Source organism: Sinohyriopsis cumingii, chromosome 7 (genome assembly GCF_028554795.1).
Source record: "Sinohyriopsis cumingii isolate HCF-2022 chromosome 7, ASM2855479v2, whole genome shotgun sequence".
Classification (NCBI taxonomy): Eukaryota; Metazoa; Mollusca; class Bivalvia; order Unionida; family Unionidae; genus Sinohyriopsis; species Sinohyriopsis cumingii.
In genome coordinates, this window is record NC_142967.1 from 78887990 (window position 1) to 78915816 (window position 27827).

At 32.5% G+C, this 27827-nt stretch overlaps 1 protein-coding gene across 2 annotated transcripts in view; it reads left to right on the forward strand.

Moving 5' to 3' along the window:
• Positions 1-16700, forward strand: part of LOC149795588 (protein mono-ADP-ribosyltransferase PARP14-like) — a 120505-nt gene extending 103805 nt beyond the window's left edge. For both annotated transcript variants that reach the window (XM_089965424.1, XM_089965423.1), the window contains 5 exons: positions 76-305; positions 3569-3980; positions 8970-9151; positions 9291-9474; positions 16354-16700. In XM_089965424.1, coding sequence (XP_089821550.1) covers positions 76-305; positions 3569-3980; positions 8970-9151; positions 9291-9474; positions 16354-16655 — 1310 coding nt within the window. In that variant the 3' untranslated portion in view covers positions 16656-16700. The remainder of the gene's footprint in view (positions 1-75; positions 306-3568; positions 3981-8969; positions 9152-9290; positions 9475-16353) is intronic.
• Positions 16701-27827: the final 11127 nt, after the last annotated feature.

The following is a 27827-nucleotide window of genomic DNA, read 5'->3' on the forward strand; positions in this document are numbered from 1 at the left end:
AAAGTTTACTTTAAGCAGTATGAGAGAGAATTGTTACTGGTATGACTAATGCAAATGCTACTTTTGAGTTTTTAGACTTTGGACAAGGTGTCATTGAAAGTTTCCTTCCAAGAAGTGGAGTTGTGCCACCCCAACCAAATCCTGCAGTTTCTCGCAGCCAAATGTCCATAGCAACAATCCAGGTGTACTCGGACATGGAAAAAAACATTGAGCATTGTATATTCAACTTAGAGCAAAAATTGGACAAAGCCTATAGTACCATGTGTCTAACTGATGAACTTATTGCCAAAATGAGTAAAAAAGAGGTAGGTATAATGAAAAGCTGCCTTTTTTCTTGAACATTCCTTATTTCTTTTTTTACTTAGCTTTTAATTAAGGGAATTCAGTTGTTCCTAGAGTCTAACAAGTGGAATAATAATGATAATAACTTTTTATTACAGAAGGTTACTTGGTTACAGTAGCTAACCTGTCTGTGTTATGTACAGTATATACAACACAATATGATAAATTTGGCTTAACACTGAAATACTGAGTCATTCTGAAAATTGTACATACTTACAAGCCCATAGCAAATGCACAAACATCAGTCCATACATATTATCAAAAATATAATATTGTATTTAAAATTTATCTGTGAGGAAAACATAAGCAGACAAAAGCAGGATATATTTATATTACTTACAGCTGTTTGACTGCCTTTAAATTTCATCCATTAGAGACATTGACTATAAAAAGGTCATAAGATCCAACCTATCTAGTGATATTTTACTATGCTATGTATTTTCAAGAGGAAACAATCAATCTGAGTATCTACAACATCATCATCTTTCCAAAATTTTGATGTTCCCCTCAGCCTTCAGGAATGACATCAAAGTTTTGAAAAGATCTATATATGATGCTTTTATAGATGTGGCTTTTTTAGCGGGTTTCTAGACAATAGCTTGGGTTATCATCAAAACCAAGGTTCATTGAATTCATTTTGTTGAGCTGGATCTAGTGCAGCAAACCACTCAGATGTTTAAAAGAAAATTGATGATTTTACAAAATGGTATCATGGTAATTAGGAATGATTTTCTCTTTGGATGTACTAATTAAGTGATAATAAAGGTAAAGTAAGAGTACAATAGAATTCATCCAACAGCAGATCTATCAGATGTTTATTAATTTGCAAGCTTTTCTAAATTGAATATTTTGGTTACAGTATTAGACTCACTTCAGTCTCTTGTTTTAGGACTCAAGTGGTCTGGTTTACCTCTGATGTTTCTTTTTACAAAATACAGGTTACTTTCAAAATTTATCAAGCAGCTGCTGATTTAAACTACATTGATCTGTCTTGATTATTAAGTCATTCATATTACTTGGGTATAGTTTTGGATTCCATTATACAGAGTGATTTTAATTGTTTAATTTTTTATATTTATTTCATATTTAGGTTTTTTGTGCCAATCATGAGCCATGCTTATGATTATTACCTTTATTTTGTCTATACCTTGTCTATAATACACTGCCTTTTTATGACTCTGATCATTAGTACTAATGATTTAATCAAAGTGTAATGCATCCCCATCTATAACAACATACAAATTTATGACTTCAGTTGGTGGAACTTATGATTTAAACCATTATACAAGGAAATCTTGTATATAACATGGTGTTACATTTATGACTTTGGGCAGTGTGTGTGTGTGTGTGTGTCTGTGTTTTTCTCTCTATATCTCTATCTCTCTGTTTCCATATCCTTGCACCAATGAATCTTTTTTTCCATCCTTAATGGTACCCATAAAAATGATCCATGTCAATCAAAGACTGTTACAGTTGATTTTAGATTAAACTGAGTACATCCCAAGCTTATTGAATGGAAATCAGTCATTGCAGATGAAGCATAAGATAATCATTCTCATTGGCTGGCAGAAATGTCTTGCTGATTTTGATTAGCCTGCTTGAGAATTGAGTGCACATGATTCATGATTATGTATAAAATTTTAAATGAAAACACTGCTGTGTTTATTACTGAAATAGTGGACTAGGAGAAAAATGTAGACTTGATTGTCCAAAGTAAATTCTTTATAGAGGAAAATTGTTCCTCGAGCTTCAAGCTTCAAATCTCAGTGTGGAAGACTCATAACAGAAGAGGTTGATAATGATGCTTTGGTCATGGAATTATTATTTTCTGCAATAACTATTAACTTTCTATGCATTATCTACTTTGAATCAGTTGCTGTTGAGTCTGACTATTGCACAGTTGGCTTCAATTTCCTTGTCAACTAAAATAACCATGACTTGTACAGGGATATAGTTATTTTAACAGACAAGGAAATAGTAAAAAACTGTACTGTGGACTGACTCCACAATGAATGATTCAAAGGACACAACACTGTACTGTGGACTGACTCCACAATGAATGATTCAAAGGACACAACACTGTACTGTGGACTTACTCCACAATGAATGATTCAAAGGACACAATACTGTACTGTGGACTGACTCCACAATGAATGATTCAAAGGACACAACACTGTACTGTGGACTGACTCCACAATGAATGATTCAAATACACAACACTGTACTGTGGACTGACTCCACAATGAATGATTCAAAGGACACAACACTGTACTGTGGACTGACTCCACAATGAATGATTCAAAGGACACAACACTGCATAATTGATTGTGATAATGATATGTTTGATATATATATACTGACAACAAACAGTGCAAAACTTGTATCTAACTAGCCTGAGTGCTTTCAACTCCTAATGAATCTTTTTCAAAGGTAGATACATAACATAGACAAGACAAACAAATAAAACAAAAAACCGTTGTGTTTGCAAAATTTACATGGCTGTTTCTACAGGAATTAAACCTTTAAATTTATTATGTTTCAACTAGTTTATTTCAACTTGTTGCAGATGCTCGAAAATAAATACATACATACATACATACATACATACATACATATTAAAACCTGACTTGAAATACCACTGTTATGTCAGACCACCAATCTTGAGAGACCTTCTTCTCTATGCACATATTTATTGATTATATACTGTTATGACCTGTTATGAGAGACCACCTGTCTTGAGAGACCATACATTTTTGACAGAAGGGGTGGTCTTTTAAGACAGGTTGTACTGTTTAATATATATATGATATATACGTATCATAGTCTGGCTTTCTTTCCAAAACTGTCTTTCATATCAGAATTCCAGCATGAACACCTTTCAATCAAAACAAAAGTGGTCCACAGTACCATGTTATCCAGCTTAAGTTAATTAGAGCTGAAGCACATAATTAACCTGCTACAGCTGTACATCATCCCAAGACTCCTGCTTTATTTTGATTTTCATGCCATATGAGTAATATCAGGCCCACTTGGGTTTCTTGTCTAGGATTTTTTTTCTTCTTGTCATTGAAATTGAACCAAGAGGTGGCCTAGTTAATAACAATGGTCCTCCCAGCTATTCGTGTTGTCATGGCACTAAAATTTCTTCTAGAATATAAAATGTTGTGGTATTTAATGTTTGCACAACCAGCATTATCTAAGTTAGATTTCAATTTATTTTTTGCAGCTTGAGGACTTTTTCCAAACAGATTTGTTTGTTGAATGTGAATTTATACAGGAAGAGAAACAAGTTTTAATCAAAGGAACTCAGAAGCATGTATTCGAAGCACAGAATTTATTTCACAAGAAACTGATGGACAAAGTCCGCCAAGAAAATGAGAAAAGGGATGCTGAACAGCTGTACCAAGTAGTACAATGGCAATTCGAGGATGTTACAGAGGATGGGGTCAACTTAGTTCCATACGATGAGCTTACTAATTATCGGATGGAAGAGGCTTTTAAGAGAGGTGATGTAGATCTCGAGTTGAAAGATCCTACAAAGAAGAAGGTCTATGTTGTGGACTTTAAGAACTGTATTGAGTATGACAAAGAAGATGATGAAGACACAGTCAAGATTCTTCGAAAGGATATATTGAAAGGTGAATCCTCTAGGTGTATATTAAATCATTTTAAAATGATGATGATAATGACATTAACATCACTAATGGTAATAACATCAGTGATCCTAATACGTTTTCTATCAGTCTGTCTGTTAGTCCATCTGTTCACTCCTCTTGTAACAATTTAAGGTCAGTAACCCTTACACAGAACTGGAGGTGATATTGATAATGAATTGCCTATTATTTGTGGGTGTGCCTTTTAAAGGTTTATCTTTTCAGGTCTATCTTGGACAGAGTTATTTCCCTTTTCCATCAGTTTTAAATCTCTACTGTAGCATATCCCTGCAACCAGCATAAGAACCTTTCAGTAGAATATAGAACCATGACATCAATCCAGTAGATTTTTAATCGACATAAATTTGGTGTTTTAAGGGTGTTGAAAACAAAATAGATGCAACTTTCCATAATATGTACTCTTTCATATTATAATAAAACAGCAAGTTTTGAACATGAATTAGATTCTGATGGAACATGATATAATTTAATAATTAATACGAGTCAGTGTATTATCAGCTAATTGAAGAAGGAAGCATTGTATGTTTCATAGTTCACTGAGAAGATGTTTCATTTAAAATTCACAGGTACTTTTAGTTTCCATTACAAGATTACAGACTGATGGCCACTGATTACACTTCTTCTGGTCATGAAGCAATTTATATTTTGTAAAGAATGGAGTATATTCTCTTTGTATCAGCAATGAGTAAACAACTATGCTACGTCTGCAAGAAGTTAAAACTTCATTATTCCTATGCCTGGGTTTCAAAAGGATGCTTTCTGCTCTCCAGTACTACATTAAGCTAAGTTCCCTGAGGATGAAGTTCCTGAGCTGGATTTAAGATAAAGGGTTTATTTCTCTTCTTGGCTTTGATCCAAATATTTGTTGGCAAGTTTCACCACTGTAAATAAAAAAATAAAAAAGAGAGATTTTGACCTGAAATAAACAATGAAAACAATACATGGTGAAGATCATTTCACCAGTTTTGAATACCAAGAAGTCTGGTTTAAATAAATCAAACATGGACTAAAACATTCAATGTTTTATCATATCCTTGATAATTTAATTCATCGATGAGGCATTAAACTTCTGACTCCTACACATATTTCAGCTTTTCTGTCCCAAGTGGGGTTTTGGGGGATAGGGCCTGAGCAACGATGTGTGTTGTTGTTGTTGTCCAATGGCTTGAATTTATGTACTGTGTCAGAATCAGAAAACAACTTGAACCAGTTTAGAAAATTGAGGAATGGTAAATTATGCTTTGCAACAAAATTTGCTAACAAAATCACTGCAAATGACACTTTATCCACCTTTGATCCAGTCTCAAATAAAGCCTTCAAAGTGGGTGTATTCGTTAAAGAAGAATCTTTGCTCCTACGTGATAGTGTCTGTATATGCCTGGTTGTATCATTTCTTCCTCCATATACTATCTTAAAATCCACGTTGCATGAAACACAGAATGCAAGCTTTTGACCTTTGCTATGACTTTCACATATTGAAAATAATTTTCATGCATTGTTGAAATTGTTTTGTCTCTTAGCAGATGTTTTTTTATGGTGTTGAATCAAAGTGCACATTTCTGCATTTTGACATAAACTGAACTAAAAAATATAAAATAGGATTAGTATTTTAGTATTTCTCATAAACCATCTTAAACAATGTAATAACAAATAAGCAAGTAAAAAAAACAAATTACTTACTCAAGTGTTTCTGATGAAATCATATTTGGTCTTTCTCTCCTTTTTATCTCATCTTCACCCTAAGTCAGCCAGTTTTTTTTTATATCAAAGACTCGAAGGCCATCATGGACCACCTTTGATCCTTTTATTACATATAAAACCACAAAAACATACCACATTTGGCCTTAGACTCTCCAGATTACAACAGTAAGGCAATCAATTTACAACTTGTTGTGTACACGTTAGCCTTAATCTAATTGCTCAGCCATGCATCATTGCACCAGTTGTTGCACTGCTATAACAGTTCTGGTAACCATTAGACTGGTTCTGGCCAGTTTCTATAATGTGTTGATAAAGCATGTAAATAAATTCTCCCTTTGTTTTTTAAAATAAAGAAAAAAACTTTCTTAAAACATGGTAGATTCAGCAATAGAGTAGTATGTGCTGTAGATGGCCTTTAAAATTGTATTGATATCCTACTGTAGGTAGAATCACATGTATGAAACAGATTTGGATGCAGTTTCACCAAGATGTGTCTGTTGTTGGTTTTGTCTTGTCAACTCCATTTTGGATAGAGTTACAGTCTGTGATAATTAAGTTCAGGTCTTCATGTGGGGTGTTGATTGTAACTGGTACAGATCAAGAACCAGTCAATATATTCTGATGCTGTTTGGTATAAACATTGTTTCATAGATATGATGTCATGACTGGCTGAATTTTTTTTGCACTTTGATGGCAATATTTCTGAATCAATTTTGATCAGACTTAGAATATGTTTTTGTCATTAAGGTCTTGGACAATGAGCAAGATCAACTAAGATTGTACTAATATTAATTTCATCATGTTACCACTTTGAATGCCATATTGTTTAATTAGTTTTGATGAAACTTGGAATGTAGGCTTATATGAACATAATCTTGAATATGTTCTGACATGAACAAGATCCGTGATTATAAATATTGAGATCTTGCATTTGATTGGCTGAGCATGTTATCACTCTGGAAGATATATTTCTGATCAAATTTTGAACAAACATGGAATAGAGGGAAATGTCAATAAGACCTTGCACAAGTTTGATGATGAGGGAAGTCCATATTTATTAATAAGATGGCCTTTCAGGTTGACTGAGTTTGTTATCACAGTAGAGACTATTTCTAGGTAGTGTTTTCTCAAACTCTAGAAATTTTATTTCATATCCAATTTTGATCAATTTTTTAAAAATTTTCTTGCATTAACAAGAGGTCAAATGTATAATTGTATGTGATATTGATACATACTAATGAGGTGATCTTGCGTCTGATTGGCTGAGTTTCATGCTACTCACAAAACATTATTCTCTGATCTTAGTTTGATCAAATTTGATAAAATGGGTAATGTCATCAAGATGTTGGATGTGTTTTATTATCAAGATCAATGCATATTTATGAGGTAAACTTTCATCTGACTGGCTAAAAAGGTTACAACTCCAGAGACCAAATTTACATTGGATTTTGCTCCACCATGGTAAATATGCTTATATCATCATGAGTTTAGTTTCTTTGGTAAGTGAAATATTTCTGTGATAAGTGAGATATGCAAATATTAATGAGTTGATCTGTATCTGATTGGCTAAGCTTGTTACCTTTCTTTATTTCTCATTGAATTTTGATGAAATTTGGTAATGAGTTGGGCTGGTTCTATTATGAGTCAGGTCTATGCAGATTAGTTATGCCTATATATTTGGAAAGTATTTTATCATACTTTAATAAAAAAAATAGATAAAATCAGTAATGGTTGAGAGAAAGTTTAGATAGGCTCGTGTTCTTATGGCAAAGTGAATTGTCAGCTGTTATGTAAACCGGGGCCTCATGTTTAAAAGAGTTTCAGCCCTCATCAGCTTCCATCATATCTTCACATGTGATATGCTTGTAACCAGCATAGCTAAGGAATGATTCAGTATATTCTTAGAATTGATATGCTGGATAGGTGACAGATGTTAGACCTGATAGTCCTACATACTGTAGCTGACAGACTTTAGACCTGACAGTCCTACATACTGTATGTGACAGACTTTAGGCCTGACAGTCTTACATACTGTAGCTGACAGACTTTAGGCTTGACAGTTCTACATACTGTATGTGACAGACTTTAGGCCTGACAGTCTTACATACTGTAGCTGACAGACTTTAGGCCTGACAGTCCTACATACTGTATGTGACACACTTTAGGCCTGACAGTCCTATATACTGTAGCTGACAGACTTTAGGCCTTACAGTCCTACATAATGTAGCTGACATACTTTAGGCCTGACAGTCCTACATGTGACTAGCATGTCTGTAATTTGTGTAATGCTCATACTTTTGCTAGCAATAATACTGATCGACAGTCCAAAGGTATTGGCATGATTTAGGGTTTGTGTGACATGTAGTGATATATTAATTATGATCAGGGCCAGATGAACCCATAGGCTAATAGGGCTATAGCTCTCCTCTATGTCTTCCATTCCATATTGGAGTAACAGCCAATTGTAACACCCCTCCCTCCTATTAACCTTAGGTTACTTATAAACTTAATCCAGCCCTGACTGTAGTGAGTTGGACCCTTTGCAGTATACCATTGCTAAGAGCTCTTGTTGTTTTGGTGATGTGATGAGATGTGTTTCTGTCAGAAAATGTTTCACATCTGTGGCATGTCAGATTGGTTTTGATATGTAACAAAGATGAGTCATAGTATGGCATGTATTTTATATATATTGAAACTGTTATTCATTATAAGCAATTCCTATGCATGCAGCAAAAATGCAGATAATTTATAAAAAGGAAGTAATGGATCAAAAAGTTCTGATTTTCAATCTTATTTTGGAAGAAATGATTGGATTTTGTTATCTAGCTTATTCATGTTCATTATAGCATGCACACATTCACATAGTCGTTTTAAAAGTGGTGTTAAAATGTGATCATCATTTATGTTCAAATCCGCATTAAAAAAATAATCAGTTATTTCCAAGTTTCACCCACTTGTAGAGGTTTTATTCTCTGATTGATACGTTTTGTTTATCTCTTTGACGTGACTTGCATTAATTTCATTTACTGTCTACAGCAGTATATTTAAAATAATATATAAATTTAGGAATGCTTCAGAATTGAAATTGAAAATGACTTATTTCAGAGAAATCATTTCTTTTGTTCAGAGTTGATTTTATGGTGTAATCTTGCTCCAAAACCATAAGATTTTTCTCCCCTCAAATAAGTGCTGAACATTCCATTACACTTGGCCATAAATACAGTGATGATAAAATTTTATGCATCATTTCAGATAAGGCCAGTTCTCTTCCTGATATTTGGATGGAAATGAAACCTGACGAGAACATAAGACTTGTAAATATTCAGAACCAAGACCCAGAGTACACAAATCTGGAGACTACTTTCATAACAGAATGCAAGACTGGATCTTATGCCAACAGAATACCTAATTTGGCAAATATGAAAGTATTAAAGGTATGATTACATTCTTTACTTGATTAGAAGTGTTGCTTAATAGCATCAGAGAGAGAGAGAGAGAGTGGAGCTTTTGATAGATATCTGAGAGATGTTATTTAATGAATTATTTTACTGGTCTCTCATTTTCAAATTTTAGATTCAGCGAATACAAAACCGAACTTTGTACCAACAGTATGCAGCCAAAAGGCAGCTAATGATGCAACGCTACAAAGACAAGCAGAACATCAAGGTGGAATGGAAAGCCTGGCATGGGACAGCAGAGAAAAATGTAGAAAGTATCTACACTCATGGTTTCAACCGCAGCTATTGTGGCACACATGGTAAATGATTCTTCATAATAACTGAAATAATTGTGCAATCACAGAACAGGATTTCACTTAAACAACTCATCTCACATATCTATGGTACCAGGAATTCTTTTTCAAAACTTTCCAGTATAATGTAACAATGATGTCAATATTTACACTTTTAATGAATTAAAGTGGTGCATATGTTTTGCATATGCAGACAGGACAGTATTTGAACTGTTTAAAAAGATTTAACTAGCCATCTTTTGTTTTCTAGTGACGTATAAATGTAACACAAAAGCAGATTCAGACTGTTATCTGCTGATGCAGATAAAAATTTATTAATAATAACTAAAAATGGAAAAATTTTGAAGCAGTGTTTAAGTAGACTTTGTGTGGGAAGGATAAATGATAATGTAAAGTTTAATCATATGGATGTATTATCAAACTGGATAGAGAGTTAAAATAATTCCCAGCTGGGAAATGAACCCACAACCCCAGGTTATGGCTGCCCATTGCCTTACCTATGTATATCAAGTCTTGTACCCATTTAACTTCTCTTTGAAGCATGCATCACCAAGAAAGGATTGAACTTGGACAGAAATTCTTTTCAAGGCACATGTATTTGCTTGGTATAAGGCAAATAATTCACTTTTAAAATGTGCATTCCTTTGTTAAATGAAACAAGGTATAGAGGAATATTACTGGTAAGTTAAAGCCGTATGACAGTGTGGAAAGAGCTCTCTTTATAAACACCTTAGCATTTGGTCATGTTACCCAAATTCTGTAGACAGATACTATAACTGGGTGACACAAAATGTTTTGTACTGTGGTATACCACTATATTTTCTTTAACATACCCTGCAATGTACCATGGTATACTGCATTCATATTTGGAACCAACAATTTAACTTTCTGAGGCAGATAAAAATATATCTGGCTCTCAGATTGGTGGAATAAACTTTCTTCTTCTGTTTTAAAGTAAATTAACATTATATCCAATATATTATTTGAACAGATTTAATTTTGAGATTTAAGAAGAAAAGCTATCTTGGCTCAAATGAAACATGCAGCCCCACCTCTGAAAATTAAAAGGTAACCCTTATAGTAGATGGATTTACTATGTATATGTTAATCTTTGAATAAGTTGTCATCAACAAAATACCCAAATTGTGATGTTCAAGCCTTCACTATACCAGACACACAGCAAATGACATTGTTCTGACATTAGACAGCTTGTTGATAAAATTAGGATTTATTGACAATAAAGCCTACACTTTACTAGCTACACTACTGATATAATAGGGAAACTTTGAGTGGAATGCTAACAACCAGGACAAGATGTTTATCAGAGAGGGCCAGTAAACATAAAACACACTGACTCTGCAAACAATAAAAAAGTATCTTACAAAGGAATACATGTATTTAACATATTAACATATGCTAGCAAATAACACAAAAAATGAAATTATTTTCTTCCTGTCAATACAAAAGTTTTGCTAAAACTGGATTTGGTCTGAATATTTTTCACAGCATCCCATTTAGACACCATGACATTTTTTCACAACATCCCATTTAGACACCATGAATAGTTGACACATGTCATATATGTGTTTAAAGGTGTATAACTCTAAATTTCTGACAAGAACAACTATTTTATAATGAAAAATGTATTATTTTTGGAATTCTTTTGTCATGAAAGATTTAAACATGATTTTAATATTATTACATTCAAAAAAGGATTACTTGGGAATTTACTTACAGTCCTTTCTGATTGAACTTACTGAACTACTGTTATCTATATATAATATATATTCTTTGTCCATATTTGAGCATATAGCTTTTGCCTATCTGACTTTTGTCATGTTTTTTAAGATATTTACTAAACTTTTAGTTCAAGACCTAGCCTTGTTTATGACCTTGGAATGCTCTGAAAGCAAATTTGTTTACAGTTTGGAATTTGATCAGAAATTTTTGTTTCTGTTCTATGTAAGATCATGTGAAATCTGTGCAAATATAGACATTATAAACAAACTTTCATTCCCATTTCATATTATTTTTTGGGAACCTATGATCAGAGTTTGCAGTTGTGCTCAGATATAATTTTGGAAGAATTATTTGCTGATATTCTTCATTGGAATTACAAAGTGTTCATTAATCTTTTGGACTGAAACACTACTTTGAGATTATTAAGAACTCATTCAAAGACATTCTGGATTACATCTTTGTGTTAAATTAAGACATTCAAGTCTATTTGAATTCATTTTGAAACATTCTGTACTTTTGGACTTGAGATAGGACATTTAGGATTATTTTGGATTTAATTCACAATACTGTTAAGTGTGTTTTGAATTTTCACTTTGTCTTCTAGGGAAATAATATGTATGTTGAACTTTGCTTAAATTGTTTGATTCACTTCCTTTCTGTTATATATTTTAAGACCTAGAGTCATAACAGAAATTGGGGGCTTACCCAGGATCTGAATTCATTTGAAACATTTTAGAGACACTTAAAATTCTTTAAAATTTTAATTTATTTTTTAAAATAATTTTCATTGCCTCTGGTAAAGATTTAATTTCACGCATTTGAGAAATCCTTCATGAAACAAACAAACATTCACAATGTTGTCTAACGTGGATCAGTTTGTTTTAAATCCTACCTTGGAAGGGTTTTGATGTTACCAGAAATATTAAGTTAGTACCCCCTTTTCAAGAAAAAGAAGTTAATAAATACTTTCCATAGCTTTAGAAAATTGCTGAAAACTTATCATTTAGAAGTCAGTAAGACGTATCACAAGATCTTGAATGAATTTTTAAATTTATTTTTTCTTCATATTAAGCATTTATTATAATTACAGCAGACCTAATTCACTATACATTTTTAATCAACGTAATACATTGCCTAGCGTGGAATGTCTTAGAAATATCCCATCCAACAGACTTCATCTATCTCCTGTCAGAAGGGAAAATCGACCATTCCAAATAGTTTGAATGCAAGACACATTTACATTGCATGTTGAAAATCTGGAAATGAAATAACTGTGAAATTCTGCTTTTGATGACACTCATTTTTTTTACTAGGAGACTCCTTTGAGTAATACATTTTGTTGCAATGAAGGAAGTAGATAAGATCCAAACTTTGTTGTAATTTTTGTCCCAGTGAAGGAAGATCCAGACTTTTTTGTTGTAATTTGTTTTAAGGTTCAGATTTGATTAATTTAATATATTTTATTAAAAGGTTTTATTTCAAAGTTTTATTGACATCAGATAGATGACACATACGCTTAATATGTATTTGTACTATATATAGCTCTAGTAATTAAATTTTCATTGATGTAAGATGAAAGAAAAGAAAACACCTCTCATATCATACCATTTGATCACGCATGAGGTGACATTATTTGTTAAAAACACATTGTACAATATTATGTACATCATGCTTTAAAATATGCATTTAAATTATAACACATTTTGATTGTAAAATATTTTTCCAAATTAAAGTAATCTTTAATAAAGTCTTTCAGCCCCTCTAATTAAGATATAAACCTTTTCATTTTACCTATATAGATGTAGTATTTGGCTAGAAGTAAACAAAAATATAATGTAAAATATGTTCATGTAACCTACATTCAACTTTTTGTTGGCTTACTTTGACCAAATTAGTTGTTGAAATGAACTTGGCAATAACCATGATTTATAGATGGGAAAAGTAGATACATGTACTCTTACTATAGTATAATACAGCTACTGAAGTAAAAAATTTAAATATAAATGTCATTAACCCAAATGACACAAATAAAAACTATATTATAAAATAATATATCATATAGACATCGATAACATAGTCCACACATCTATATTCAGATTGAAAGTTTGATTCCATTTCTGTTTGCTAGATGGTTTCACATCTGTTTTCAGAAGTGATTTGTAAAGGTCTTACCATTTCCAAATTGAAAAGTTTAAATGGTCTGACCAGTGTTGTTACATCTAACATTTTACATTAGAATTTTACACATTGAACTATACACTGAAAAATAAGGTAAATCATGTTGAGACAATATACAACTTTAAAACTATCAAAATCAGTAATAGTTTCCTGATCTGTAATTGAGTAACTAAACTCTTACTATAAACTACTTGGGTGCTGGCTTCTTATGCAGTTTTTGTGGTATGGAGAATTTGCTATTCATGGAACCAATTTTTTCCAAACCAAACAATTTGTGTATGTCAGATATAATATTTCATATAGATAAATGCCTATTCATTCTGCATCGTAGATTATCTAAGACTGACATTTTCTGTCAAGGTGTGGATATCGTATTAATGATATGAACTATGATATCCTTGGATGTCCTTTCCATGTGATGAGGAAATTCCATTGCATTCGGGTATTAGCTGGAGCTCGCCATCATGATCCCCTGTTCCTCATGACCAATGGTCTCGCCTTAAGTAGAACTTTATTAATCACTAATATTAAGGCTGTTTTGCTCAGGTTAGGTTGTGATTCACATCGCTATAATGGACACACCTTCCACATGGGGGCAGCTACCAGTGCTGCTAAGGCTGGAATTCCAGACCATCTGATCCAACCTTGGGTCAATGGTCCTCTAATGTATATTTTAGATATATCCAGGTGCACTCTGATAGAATAGAGTTTGCTTTGTGTTGAGGCATATATCATAGCATGTGCCTCACAAATCGGTGCACACTTGTGTCGATCAATGCACTATTCTGCTTCTTTACTTTGAGATACCATCATACAAATTGGAACACTTCAGAGATGTTGTATAGCTGTACATGCTAGTCATTCATTTTCATATCCAATGCTACATTGTCATCTCAGCTGTATATTCTGTTAGTGGACATGTGTATTCCTAACTGGTAATCTAATCCAGATATCCAATATTTATACCTTTAGGCACATCAGGATTATCATGTGGTTTGAAACCTTGTTCATGCGTTTTCCATGTTATTGCATTATTAGTCATTATTATCTGTATTTATCTTTATATTTCCTTAAATTTGTGGCCTTCATTACAGTCACTGTTCCATAGTCACAGGGCTCCCTTCACTTTATTTGGGCCATTGCCAAGTTTCATGCATTTCACAACTTTGTTTTTGATCCCCAGTTTGTGTCAGTATTTAAACGTATTCAACTATTATGCCCATATACTTCATACCCACTTCCTACGGAGTTTTGATTGATGTTTGTTAACATAGCAATTCTCAGGATCAGACTTATTGAATTTCAGTTATCAGTGACCCCATATACCTTGTATCAGCCCTTGCTTTTCCACATACAGGTGTCAGACACTCTTCACAACCATACAAACTCCCCAAGTCTCTCTTCTTGAGGTATTCCTATAGAAAAATTAAGAGCTTGGCTGGTGCCATGTGCTGTGATCAGATTAGTCCCCATTATACCAAAAGATTATTTATATTTACAATACAGTTTAAACTGGACCTACTTATTGTGTGTTATTTAATTATAATTTAATTGATTAAATGTAGTTTAAGCAATACACAATGCATCCTTCTCTGGCCCCTTGCTGGGCCCCTCATTGTCTACTCTGGTTTCTCTGACCAGACATGATGTCATTGCAGCCAATATATGTTAATAAGCTAGTAACTAAATTCAGATACATTGTTATGTTGAACAAATAAGATGACTGAGTTGGAGCATGTGATCAAACATTATGTCAGGTAGGGAGGCATTCATATAACATCTGGGACGCCTGTAGAGATGTGTTCCTTTCAGTGTAGATGCTGCATTTAATTTTTAACATTATTTGTGGAAAGACCCACCCACCTCCCCTCCTTCCACCATGTTGTTCATTTGGGACATTTCTTGTATAGCATGTTGTTCCAGCTCAGTTCTGGGGGGCTCTTGTCAAATCAGCTAATATTTATTATCATGGCAATCCTCAGGATCAGACTTGTTGAGTTTCAGTTATCATATTTTGTGAATAAATACCTGTTGATGAATGTGTCATTAGAATCATGTCTGATGGAGTATTTTAGTGAATATATGGACCTTTCAAGTTACAAAATTCGGTATTTGCATAACAATCCTATATTTTGGTATGCTTAATACCAGCTAATAAGCAGCATATTTGCATTTCCATAAGATACCAAGGTTCATTGTCATGACAAATCCTTAAATTTTGAGGGGTTCACCAGGCTTTAAAATTTTGAAGTTGATTTTATTCATGAAAAGTCCTTGAATTAATTGAAAACTCATTAAATATTTCCCCAAACTTGCTGAGTTTATTGAGGGAAATCAAAACAAGCAGTGAGAAGGAAATAAAATATGTAACTTTTAAATTCAGAATTTTGTTATGCATGTTATGCATGTACTCACCAAAGGTTATCTTAAAATTTTATAAAATGTTTTAAATTTGGTTTGATTATATGGTACATGACATGGTTAGTTATCAGATGAAACAGCATCTGTTGAAAATGATAGAGAAAGTTAAAAAATTGTAGAAGAACAAATAAGATGAATTTATTGGAGTATAATATTTAAGATACCCTATACACTTTTGGAAAAGTCCCTGACATAACAACCTGACTGGTTAAGAGTTGTTATCATTCTCATTAGAGGCATATAAATAAGTCTTTTTTATTAAAGATTTTAAGAATGCAGTAAATCAAATGGATTTGGACTTGGTTCTAATTTCGGGCTCCAGAATAGTAATTCTTGAACTACAAAACAGATGGCCTTATATATCTGGGTAAACCCCCAAAGAAATGGAAAGGAAACAGCTATGAAGCTAGTATTACTAAAGAAAACAATCAGCAAACATAAATTTCTGAACAGCAAGAAAGGATGTTTTACATTTCCAGAGTTGTCATAGCAGACTTTGTAAACATGTAATGAGATACCTTGGAATTGTTTGTCTTCCTCTTTCAGGTGTGTGGTTTGGACAAGGCGTGTATTTTGCAACAAATGCATCTTACTCAGCTCGTGGCTGGCTGGCTGCTGGGAATCAAACGCCAGCACCAGGAACCAAGCAGTTTGTTTTCTATGTGTCTGTCTGTGTTGGAGAATACATAAAAGGGGATCCCAAAATGCGATACCTTCCAGCCAAAGATCCAAATAAACCAACAGATGTATATGACAGTGCAGTGGATGATGTCAATAATGTGGGAGAAATTGTGATCTTCAATGACACACAAGCCTACCCAGATTATCTCATCACATTTACAACCTAGTTATGTAGTGTATTTATCTAATGATAAATCCATGGGGACCTGATTCAGTGCTACACAGAGATTGTCTTAACGTGTTAATCATGTTATGAAACTAAAATAGATGAAAATTAATATCCTTTTAATGAGATTTAAACCTGTGAGTTTTTTCTGGATGTAACAGTTTAGAATTCTGTTTAAACATGAAATATATGTTTTATTTTCTAATAATTAAAGATATGATTTAACAGATATTATCAATATATATTTCACACATTACCAACCATAGTTATTAGTTTATTACTGGATAAATACTGATTTAATTATTTTCAAAACTGGAGAATACTAACAACAATAACTATTTTAGTTTCCACCTAATAGTTTCTTTGTAATCTAAAGTTTAAATTTTACCAGTTTGGTTGGTTGGTTGTGAATTACTCGGATAAACCAGTAATTAATGTTAGATTCTGTAATTATGCTGTTGACATACAAATATTTATAGAAGTTTTCATTTAGTCAATGAAATGAGTTGACCTGTGTCCACTGGCTCATATTCAGGTAAGATTTGAAGGCATAAATATTGTTTTATTCCAACCATTTGATTTGATACAAATGATGTAATTACCAAGATAATACAAAGCAGGTATACTTTTGATTGATTCAAACACTGCCACAAATCAGAAATCGAAATACAGTTGCTCCTTAATTAGGTTCTAACAGATATAGCTGTGGTGATTGATTGACACTTTTCATTTGAATACAAGAGGGCATATTGCATTTATAATGATTACACAGAAACTGAATTAACAAATAGTACTAAAACAGGATTTCATTTGACAAAACCTATTTAATTGGTATTTACAGTGTGACCCCAGTTTAGCACGCTCCATTATAACACGAATTTGGATATAACATGGTCATGTTGTGGCTCCCGAAATTTCCTGTACATGTATTTTTCTCATACACATAAAGAAAATTAAAAAATCTTTCTTAAAAGTACAAACAAAATGTAAAAAGTTTATTAGTATTTTGGGGAAGAAATCATGTATGAATAATATAAGATGATCATGGCATGGCTTCTGAAATTTTACATGAATTTTTCTTGTACATGAGAGCTAGTTTTTCTTCTTAAAAGAACAAAAAATAATGTGCAAAAAGTTTATTCAGGGATTGCACAGGGCTTTGCCATTGTTGCAAATTGTGATTTTTTTTCTCCCCCTTATTGGCAGCAAAATATACTGTCTGGCATTTTTTTACTTACTGGCAACATTGTTGGCCATTTAAACTTGTATATACAACCACTGGTTAGGAGTGGAGAAATTCAGAGGCCCCATGAAAGGAAACCACAAACTTAATATAAAATGCACTGAAATTTATCTGTTGTTACATAACCAAATTATTTTTCCATATTGTCAAACCATCTTAACAGTGCATTGTTATATCATAATTTGCTTATGGTGACACCTAGCATGAGTTTTGTATGTTGTGAGATATCCGCTTTTTTGGGGGGGGTTGATATTTTTGGTAGCAGAGATCAACCGGACTTAGTATTATCTCAATCTGTCTTTTGTTGGATATTTGGCCACTTACTAGTAATTAATATATTTACACAGACTGACATTTATATGTGGATGGTAAGTAAAATTCCTCATCTTTTTTCTCTGAATTAAATCCTCCAGAACACACATTTTCTGTAGCTATCTCTGTCATCAGACCAGAACACCAGTGTCTCTATTGTCTGTTGACCATTTGTTAAATTTGTGGAAGGCAACATCACTCCACTACCAATTAAATGTAAAAAAGAAAAAGAAAAAGACCAAATCTGACTTGATGGTCTAGTCAATAGGCAGGGAAGAACAGTACCTACATCAACCAAAAGATGGCCAATTCCTTTTTTAAAAATATACCCAGATAAAATAGATTGCTGAAATTTAAAAAAAAGTACAGATTACCTTTGAAGCACCAGTTGTTATGAAAATGTACTTAGCAAATGGAAAAAAAGTCAGTCTCAATCATGCAGTACAATTATTTGGTGTTGCCGCCACAATAAGAAATGGGCATTTTTTGGTTCTCCAAAGCTTTCCTTTAGCAGTGACTTCAGTAATGCATACACTCTTTATCAATGAAAGCCAACTACAATCTACAATAGGTAAAAAGACCCTTTCTTCAAAGGAAGTCAGTACCAAGCTTAAATAAAAGCAATGGAATCTGATAGATTGTTTCATTTTCCAAACGTGACTGGAACACATTTACTGTGCCATGAAAGTTTCGTTTTTGCAGGAATAAAGTTTATGCTTATGAACGCTACCAATGGCAGCTTTAAACTCAAACTTTGAATATACTGAAAAGTAAATGTGCTTCATCATTCATTACGTGATTGTGCTATTTTTTCCACTGAATTCAAACCAATATGACCTGTGACAAAGTTATTGAATATTTGAAATCTCTCTGTGTGCATATTTTCGATGGAATTACTTGTATTGTGGATTGAATATATGTAATGCGATTTGCAGGAGTTCATGGTGTTGATATTCTATTTCTGCTGTATATTAGACATGTATATATCAACAATATAAACATATATGCATAAATGCAATGATTTAATTTGCAACAATTTAAGATGGTAATTGTGCCAATGAAGCACGTATTTTTGCACCTGCATTTATTACCTAACCAGTCTCTCCCCCCTCCCCCCCCGCAAATTGTGTGGGGTACTTGCATCATTTTCTTCAGCTAACTGACCTGGTTGCTTATAACATGGTTGTCTATAACACCGTCTGGTTCCATGGTTCCCAGCTACCATGTTATAGCGAGGTCACACTGTATTTCCTACTGTGCTGCCTCCACTAGGAATTACTCACATTTTCATGGCTCGAAATTTTGTCAAATATTATTTACAGTTTTTTTTATAGATAATTAAACAAAATATGACTTCTTATTAAAAGTTGCAAAGTTCATGATGTTGATTCAGATCACTAGGCACTAACCACCATTCTGTTGATAAAATAAGTGATAAATCAATGTTTCACTTACTGGTTTTCATTGTGATTTTTTTATTGTTGAACAAATAGGAGTCAATCCTGTAAGTATCTTCTAGATACAAAAATGGGACCCACACCTGACCCCACATTATTACTGGGTTTGCAAATTATCTGGGCATGAATTATCAAGGAGGAGGTATACTCCATATGCCAATAATGGATTTTTGTGGATCCATTAAACCTTAATCTTTTTATATATAACTTGTGTCATATCAGAAGATCATGTCATATGATGACATTATATAATTTGAAGAGAATTCGGTTTTATTTTTAAAGATTTATGCATAGTTTATAATAATTGTGGTAAATTAATTGCTGTAGAATATTTTCAAGTTTTTTCTGTTAGTCATATATTGTTATATATTATTGCAAAACTTAGTTACAATATGTAGCCTTGATTTTAATTTGCTTAAAAATCTTTGAATTCTATAATATTGATAAGATATTGATAAATATATAAAAAGATGGATGTATTGTAATTATTTAAAGTGTAGAAATGGTAGGATGATATCATATGTTTGTTTCTCTTCATCATCATTTCTTTTCTCACTTTCATGGCTTGAAGAGACATCACTCTAAGTCAGTGTCAATTCAGAAAACTTTGTAAATCATTCAATTAATATAATACCCTATTCAGATAATTAGGGGTCTATGAGAAGTAGATAACAAAATTGTTAATTACATCCATCCATCTGTCCTTCTTTGGATTGCTCATTGGCACAGTTAACTAATGAAATTAGCCAGTATATTTCTACATGTGCGTGACTTGGTCAGATTTTCAGGTCATTCAAGTAACTTGAACATTTTTTTTCAAGCTGTTAGAGTTATAGTCGTTAACTCCTAAGGAACAATACTATGCAAAGGCTGCTGAAGCTAGATGAATGAAAAGATCGACGGTACATTAATATGCATTTATGGATTTTCTGATTTAATGTGTATGCGTCATTCAAAGAACTTTTTCTTTATCAGGAGTTTTAGACTGCTGATGTTACAAATATACTTAATGTAGGATAGTTTGTGGGGTCTAATTACAGTACAATTAAGGTAGGATATCTTGTGGGTCTGTACAGTATGATTTAAAAGATAAATTGTCAGACATATATGTTTTCTTTTCTTTTATATTTTATTATATTTCTGTATTTGATTAATTATATATTAACTGTAAAATAAAGTTTAAAAGCTATTTTTTAAAGGTTCTTGAGATATCTCATATATTATATATCTAATAACGTTAATTGTATCAAATGTAAAACTACAAATTTCAACAACTATTTTCTCACCTGGTGACTGAAGCAGTTTCAAGGACATACAAAAGATTTCTTAAAGTCACAAGTCTGGAATGCTATACATGTCTGTGCTTAAAATACCTTTTGCATGTGTGTTTATTACTGAACTACATGGAAGCATACTGGTTTTTTCATAATGCCATTTTAACTTCTTTGAACAGGAACATTACTCTGGTGTACAACTTGCACACACTGAATTTCTAATTATTAATTTTGGAAACAGAGTATAGGTATACAAAATGTTTTGTCACTGCTGCAAAGACGAATAATTCCTTCATAGTATGGCAGATAAAAGCTATGATCACTCTGAATTGATAATAATTTTTGAATATTATTGATGTAATTACTTGTATGCAACAATTCGACTATACTGTTTATATTGTATTTTTTTATGATTACTTTAGTAAAATTGTGTTTAAGTTGACAAGTGAAACCTTGCTTGTAAAAGAACACATTTCAATTGCTCTCAACAAAATATCAACATATCCATTACTTATTATTGTGATGACTAATACTGAAGTCCCAATATTTCAGACTTTTGCAATAAAATGTAAATGGATGAAGTATTTACAAAGTTCTTGAGAAATATATATAATTATGATGACATTACACTAATATTGATTTGTATATTTCTGTGTTATCTAAAAACATATTATCACTGTATTCATTACCATACAATTGTCACTTGGTTTGCTCATATTCCCATTATGTCGAGAAATAATCAAATACAGATTTGATTGGGGATTATCCTTGTAGATAATGGAAATTTTTGTAGTTATTCAGACATTAAGTAAATGTTATATCAATTTCCTTTGTATTTCATTGATTTAAATGTTTGATTTCATTTACTAATGCTTGTAAACAACCTTTTAATAAAATTTAATTCCAAACATCCAAATTTTATAACTTTTCTAACTTTAATGAAATGTTTTTGACTTGTAATCACAAATTGTCTTATACTATATATATGGGACTAATCATATACAGTATTGTTTGAATGTAGTTTGCATTTTCTAAAGAACTGAAATATTTAATTAGTTTAATTTTGACATCGGATTTCTTTTCAAGTTAGATTAAAGCTTATGTCCATACAACTGTGCATCATAAATATATAATTTAATAAAGGAAAGAGAATTCAATACCCAAAAATATCAACAACTTTGGAAGAACAGTAGGCCCTTAATGAACCTTTGAGTATTAAGTCAAGGGAAATCTTTCAGATTTTTCATATAAAATGTTTGCAGTAGAGATGTTGTTTCAGTCAGATGAAGCTAAACATAAAATAAACAATATTTTTTATCTCCAGTTATTTGATGAATTCCATTTGTGGCATATGCAAAATTTATGTCTAACTTAAATCTTTGAAACCAGTCTAAACATCCAGCCTTTCTTTATTGCCCATTACTTGTGGCTGTTAAGATCAACTAAACTGAATGAATGAATAAAACAGAAATTCAGCAAACCAGTCATCAAAATTTATATTACATATAAGCTAAAATTAGGTTGTAATGTTTGTAAAAGGATGTCTGATTTTTCTACTAGACAACACTGTTAGTGAGATGATTTCCAGTAAACAGAATCATAATGTTAGAACGTGATATAAATGAGAACTTGATTGCATTTTTAAAGAGAAGTGCATGGTTTTTGGAGCACCAGAACCCTAGGGAACAGTGAACTTATGGATACAGCCCTGCACAAGTCAACTTTCAGTAGTCATCAGTTATCCGTCTGTCAGCAATTGTTTGTTGCCACTCTGGAATCAATATTAAAATCTTGGACAAGTTTGATAATGAGTGAGATGTGGTAATTTTGCATCAGAATGGCTGAGCATGTTACCACTCTGGAAGCCACATTGTTGACCCAGTTATGATTAGTCTTACTTATGCCATCAGGAGTTTGGAAAAATTTGATCCACACATATTAATTGGGTGATCTTGTATGTGATTGGTTAAGTTTGTTACCACTCTGGAAGCCAAATATTTTTTCTGATTTTGGTCGAACATTAAATCAGTGTATAGGCTATATGATCAAGATCTCACATAAATTCAGTTGTATTTAATATAATGAATTTGCATGTGATTGGCTGGTTGCCACTCTAGAAACTGTGTGTCTTATTCAGTTTTGATTATGTTTGGTAAATGTACTTAACTAGTTAAGATCTTTTTTGAGTATCATTATAATGAAATCCATGTATAATAATTAGGTGATTTGCATCTGATTTTCTGTGCTTTTTAACTGGACTATTTCTGCTCATCTTTTTATCACACTTGATAAATAGGTAAACATCATTACAATGATGGGATTAGTTTTTTTATAAGTGGGCCTATTGAAGATGTAATTTTGCATCTGATTGCTGGAGATATTGACTCTTTAATCTGTATTTTAGGTGGGGTTTATTTCTCATTCAATTTCATGGTGAATGGGTACATGTCATCAGGATCATGGATGACTTACTTAGGAGCAAGAAACTATGCTTAGTGACTGTGCCATTATCTTTAGAATTTTTATTAGGATATTGTAAAAGATGTAAAATCAATGTAAGATAATGTTTAGTTGATAGCTAGTTTACATAGGTTGTATTATTACAAAACTAGTGAAAGTGTACGTCAAATTAGTGATATCAAGCCCAGCTGGACTGCTTGTTTATTTTTAGGCTTGAAACACTATGCAAAGAGAGGTACTACCTACATATACATGTGAACACCTCTTGAACATTCTGCAGCTTTTTAAACATTTTGGCTATTTGTATGATCTTAATTAGATATTCTCCACGTTGACCCTGGTGATCAGGAGGCATCACATGTATGACTACTCTTTTGTTTCTCAATTTATTACCATGGCATATTAGACTACCTTGACCTTTTAGATTGCATAATGTCATCGCTTTAACTTGTATAACATCACACTATAGTATCCCCCACCCATCAGCAGTTTGTAGCTCCTAACCAATTTTAATACTGAAAATCATCAAGGATACACAAAATACACAAAAACCTAACCATTTAATTCATCTGTCTGTAATTTCTAACCTGATTTGTTACTTAAGGATATCTAACACACTACTCTTGGGTATTTGAGTCCAGATGAGAGTTTCCTAACTAACACAGTGCAATATTTTCACTGTCAAGTCACTGTTTTCAGGCAACAGGATTGATTTAGTTTATCATCGATTAAATTTCCATGACCTTGGGAGTTACATCCTTGATTTAAGATTTAGACTGCTGTCCCTTTTGAATGTGTCTGTAATTTTTAAAAATATTAAAGTAAGAAATTGCAAATATTATATGCATACAACACAGTTTTAACCTTCAGCCTATGTATTGTCCTATAAATCTCAGTCAGTCACTTAAAATGTACTTTTCCAGCAACTGGAAAAGGACATACAGCAAGCTCAGTGTTTAGGGCCTGAATAAATGGATGAAATATAGTAATATCAAAGAAATTAAAATAACTGAGCATACCGTAATGCACATCAAGTGCTGGTTATCGATTTTGTTGAATAATAAAATAAACATTTTTGTAATGTTTTATAATTCTTCATTCAGAATGATAAAGATGATGAAGATGATGATATTTAATGATGATAGGTGAGGGTAAATGGCAAAAGCATTAACTACACTAAGTGCACATTGAACAGGGAAATGTGGACCCTGCTTTATTTGTCCCATCTTTATCAATTTCCAATGGGAATTATATGCCAGATTTTTGTTTTTGAAAACTTTACTATTAATCAAGAACAAAGTGGATATTTCCATGTCTTAGATTGAAAATAATTGGAATCAGACTAAGCCAGTGCCATCAGGTATCATATCAGTGGATACAAATCAACATTTAAAAAAACTCTAAAATGATACAATTTGTTTTATTCACTAATGTCAGTACTGGACATAAAAAAAGCTTAATTTCTTCCTCCATTACTTACATATGTTGTTAGATTACTGTATTTCAGTTCCATTACTGTACATTAGTGTCCATTAGTGTGTTTATGTCTGTTTATAGTGAAATCTTCCATTTGGTTTAATGACAGTGTTAGGGACTTCCTGGCAACAGCCAGGTTAGAAATTACAAGGGGGCTACAAACTGACAAGGTGGGGCTAGTTGGCTAATATGAAAGTCTAAAATCATTGAGATTAAAGATATCTTGATCTCATTGGATATTTACTGTTATTTTCAATGTGCATTTTTTGTAGTTGTCATATATTTACCATTATGCTTTGTTTTAGCTTTTTTGTGTGGTTTAAATGGTACAATGTTACAGCTTGATCTTTAAAAAAAATATTTACTGCATATTTTTTAAGGGACCTTCCTGTGATCAGACCTTTTAAATTCAAATGCTAAATGAAGTTTCCCTTGTCCATGCAGAATGTGTATTGAACAATTTGTGAAATATGATAATTGAAATATCTTGTATGGACTACTTTTATGAAAAAGGGACATATGTTGATGGACAAAGAAAGAATAAGTAAATGTAATAATTTCCAACATGATTTTTTTCTGTTTTTAATTTAGTTTTTCTGAAATAAATCATAAAAGTCATTTTACATAGTGGAATATTTATTGTATCTCATGAACTCCACAATTCATTCTTATCCGAGATATGTGGATTTCATCATTTGTACTTTTATCAAGGATTTAAACATGAAAACCAGTCGTCTTTACAATACTTCATTGTTGTACTTTCTTTTAATTTCCCAAATGTTATAATAGTAGAATTTTTCAATTTATTTCTTGAGAAATGGGGGGGGGGGAATTATATGTGGCTTGATATTGAGCTGACCTCAGCCAAGATTCTGCATCAACATTAAGTGGATTTATAGCCCGTTATTGTCAGACCCATCCACTTTTAATTATTCATAGTACCTCCCTTAATTATTCTGACCAGTTAATATTGCTATTGCTTGATACTGACAAGATCTTGGCGGAATTTGATCATCAGTATTCTGTGTCATTATTTAGCTGATCTTAGGCCCTGGTTGTGGGACCCACTCTGTTATCTGCATAGTAGCTCTGTTACTAATTATTAAATTTCAACCAGTTTGGTTTGTGGCCTGAGATTGATGAGACCATGGTTGAATTTGGTTGTTATTGTTTGGCATCATTGTTGAGGAGACTTTTTGTCCCTGGTTGTCAGACTCACTCACTTTCAGTTTGGAATCAAATTCCCTTAATTGCCTCCTGCTCCAATCTCTTTGCAAAAGCAGGAGACATAGAATTTGCATTTACTTCCAACTTACATCTTCAAAAAACTCGGAATACTTGAACCTCATCAATTGAAGGTGATGCATACCACATTTGGGTGGGGTGGGTGGGTTTACTATCTTCAAGGTAACAGCTAAATAATTTCTTTTCCATGACACTTTCCCTTCTGCTCTGTAGCCATTAAGCCATTTGAGATTAAGGACTGAAACATGGTATACATATTTATCATCACTAGAAAGTGCATTTCATACTGTTCTATCTTCAAGTCATGGCTCCCTGCTTTAGGTTTTCAGTGATGCTGTCCAATTCACTCTTTCATCTTTTGATCCATTTGAGATGAAGTGATGAAACAGGGTATACTTATTGTGACAGGTTCATTGTAAATGAGTTTTTTATTCTATTTTCAAGGTCAAGGTCACAGCTCAAAATGTAAGCTTTTCCATCATGCATCTGCTCTCTATCTTAACAACTGTTTGAGAAATTAAGTGATGACACTTTGCACATGTATCATCATCATTATTAGATAGTGTGTTGTGTGCCAATATTGTGGACCATTATCTTTAAGGTCAGTGTCTAACATTTCAATATTTTTGTTGTTGAACACATTTTTTTAGCTTTTTATGAATACCTATATTTCACATAGCACATTGGACATCCTATATTGAGGGTCGGTGTTATGGTATAATATACAAGGTTTCATTCCCATTGTCCTATCTGCTTTGTAATTTAAGAGTTGTTATATAAATAGATGAAATCATGCATACCTTTATATTGTCACTAGAAGATGTGCTGAATTTTGAGATTTGGGGTCCAAATCTCAAGGTCAAGGTCACATGCAAACAATGTAAGGTTTATTTAGTTGATATCATAAAAGCTGTTTGATGTACAAGGTTGAACCATGGTACACTTCTGTTTCTCAAATTGTTGGCATCTTCTGTAGGACATTGACAGATTTATTTTCAAGGTTAAGGTGATTGATAATATTTTGAAGCCCATTTTTTGTATTTTTACTCTAAGGAGTTTTGAGACAGAGCCATGAAACTTGATTACTCTCAACAAACAACCATTAGTTTCAACGCTCAGTGGTAAGGATCACAGTAAGACTTCATTTTTACAAGTTTTTGTGACCTCACAGTGATAGCAAGGAATAAATAATTACCAAATTTTTAAGTTATTATAAATGGATTTCAACCAGATTGTATAAGGAGCGATATATTGATGATACCTTGACTCAGATTGCTTGTCAGTATTATACATCACCATTTAGCAGAGTTACTGCCCCTGATTCACAGACCCATCGACTTTAATTTCTGCACACTAGTTCACATATTTCTTATGGGCAAACTTTTTCAAAATATTATCTTGAAGCACTGATATTTAAAAACAATTAAACAATTATTTCACGAGTTTTACAGTCTACTTTGTGTTAGCATTTTCTTGATGTCTTACTGTTGGTACCTCAGTCACCACTATGCATAAATAAATAAAACTACAATGTCTACTGCATTTTATCCTATTCCACCAACCAGCATAACGTACTCAAAATATTTAGACGAAACTTCAAAAGGAAGAATTTTACGATCTTTTTTTTTTCTTTCTCACAGTCTTTATCCTTTCAAAGTTTTAACTTACTTTGTGTGCATGTGTCAGTTTTTAGAAGAGGCACCAGC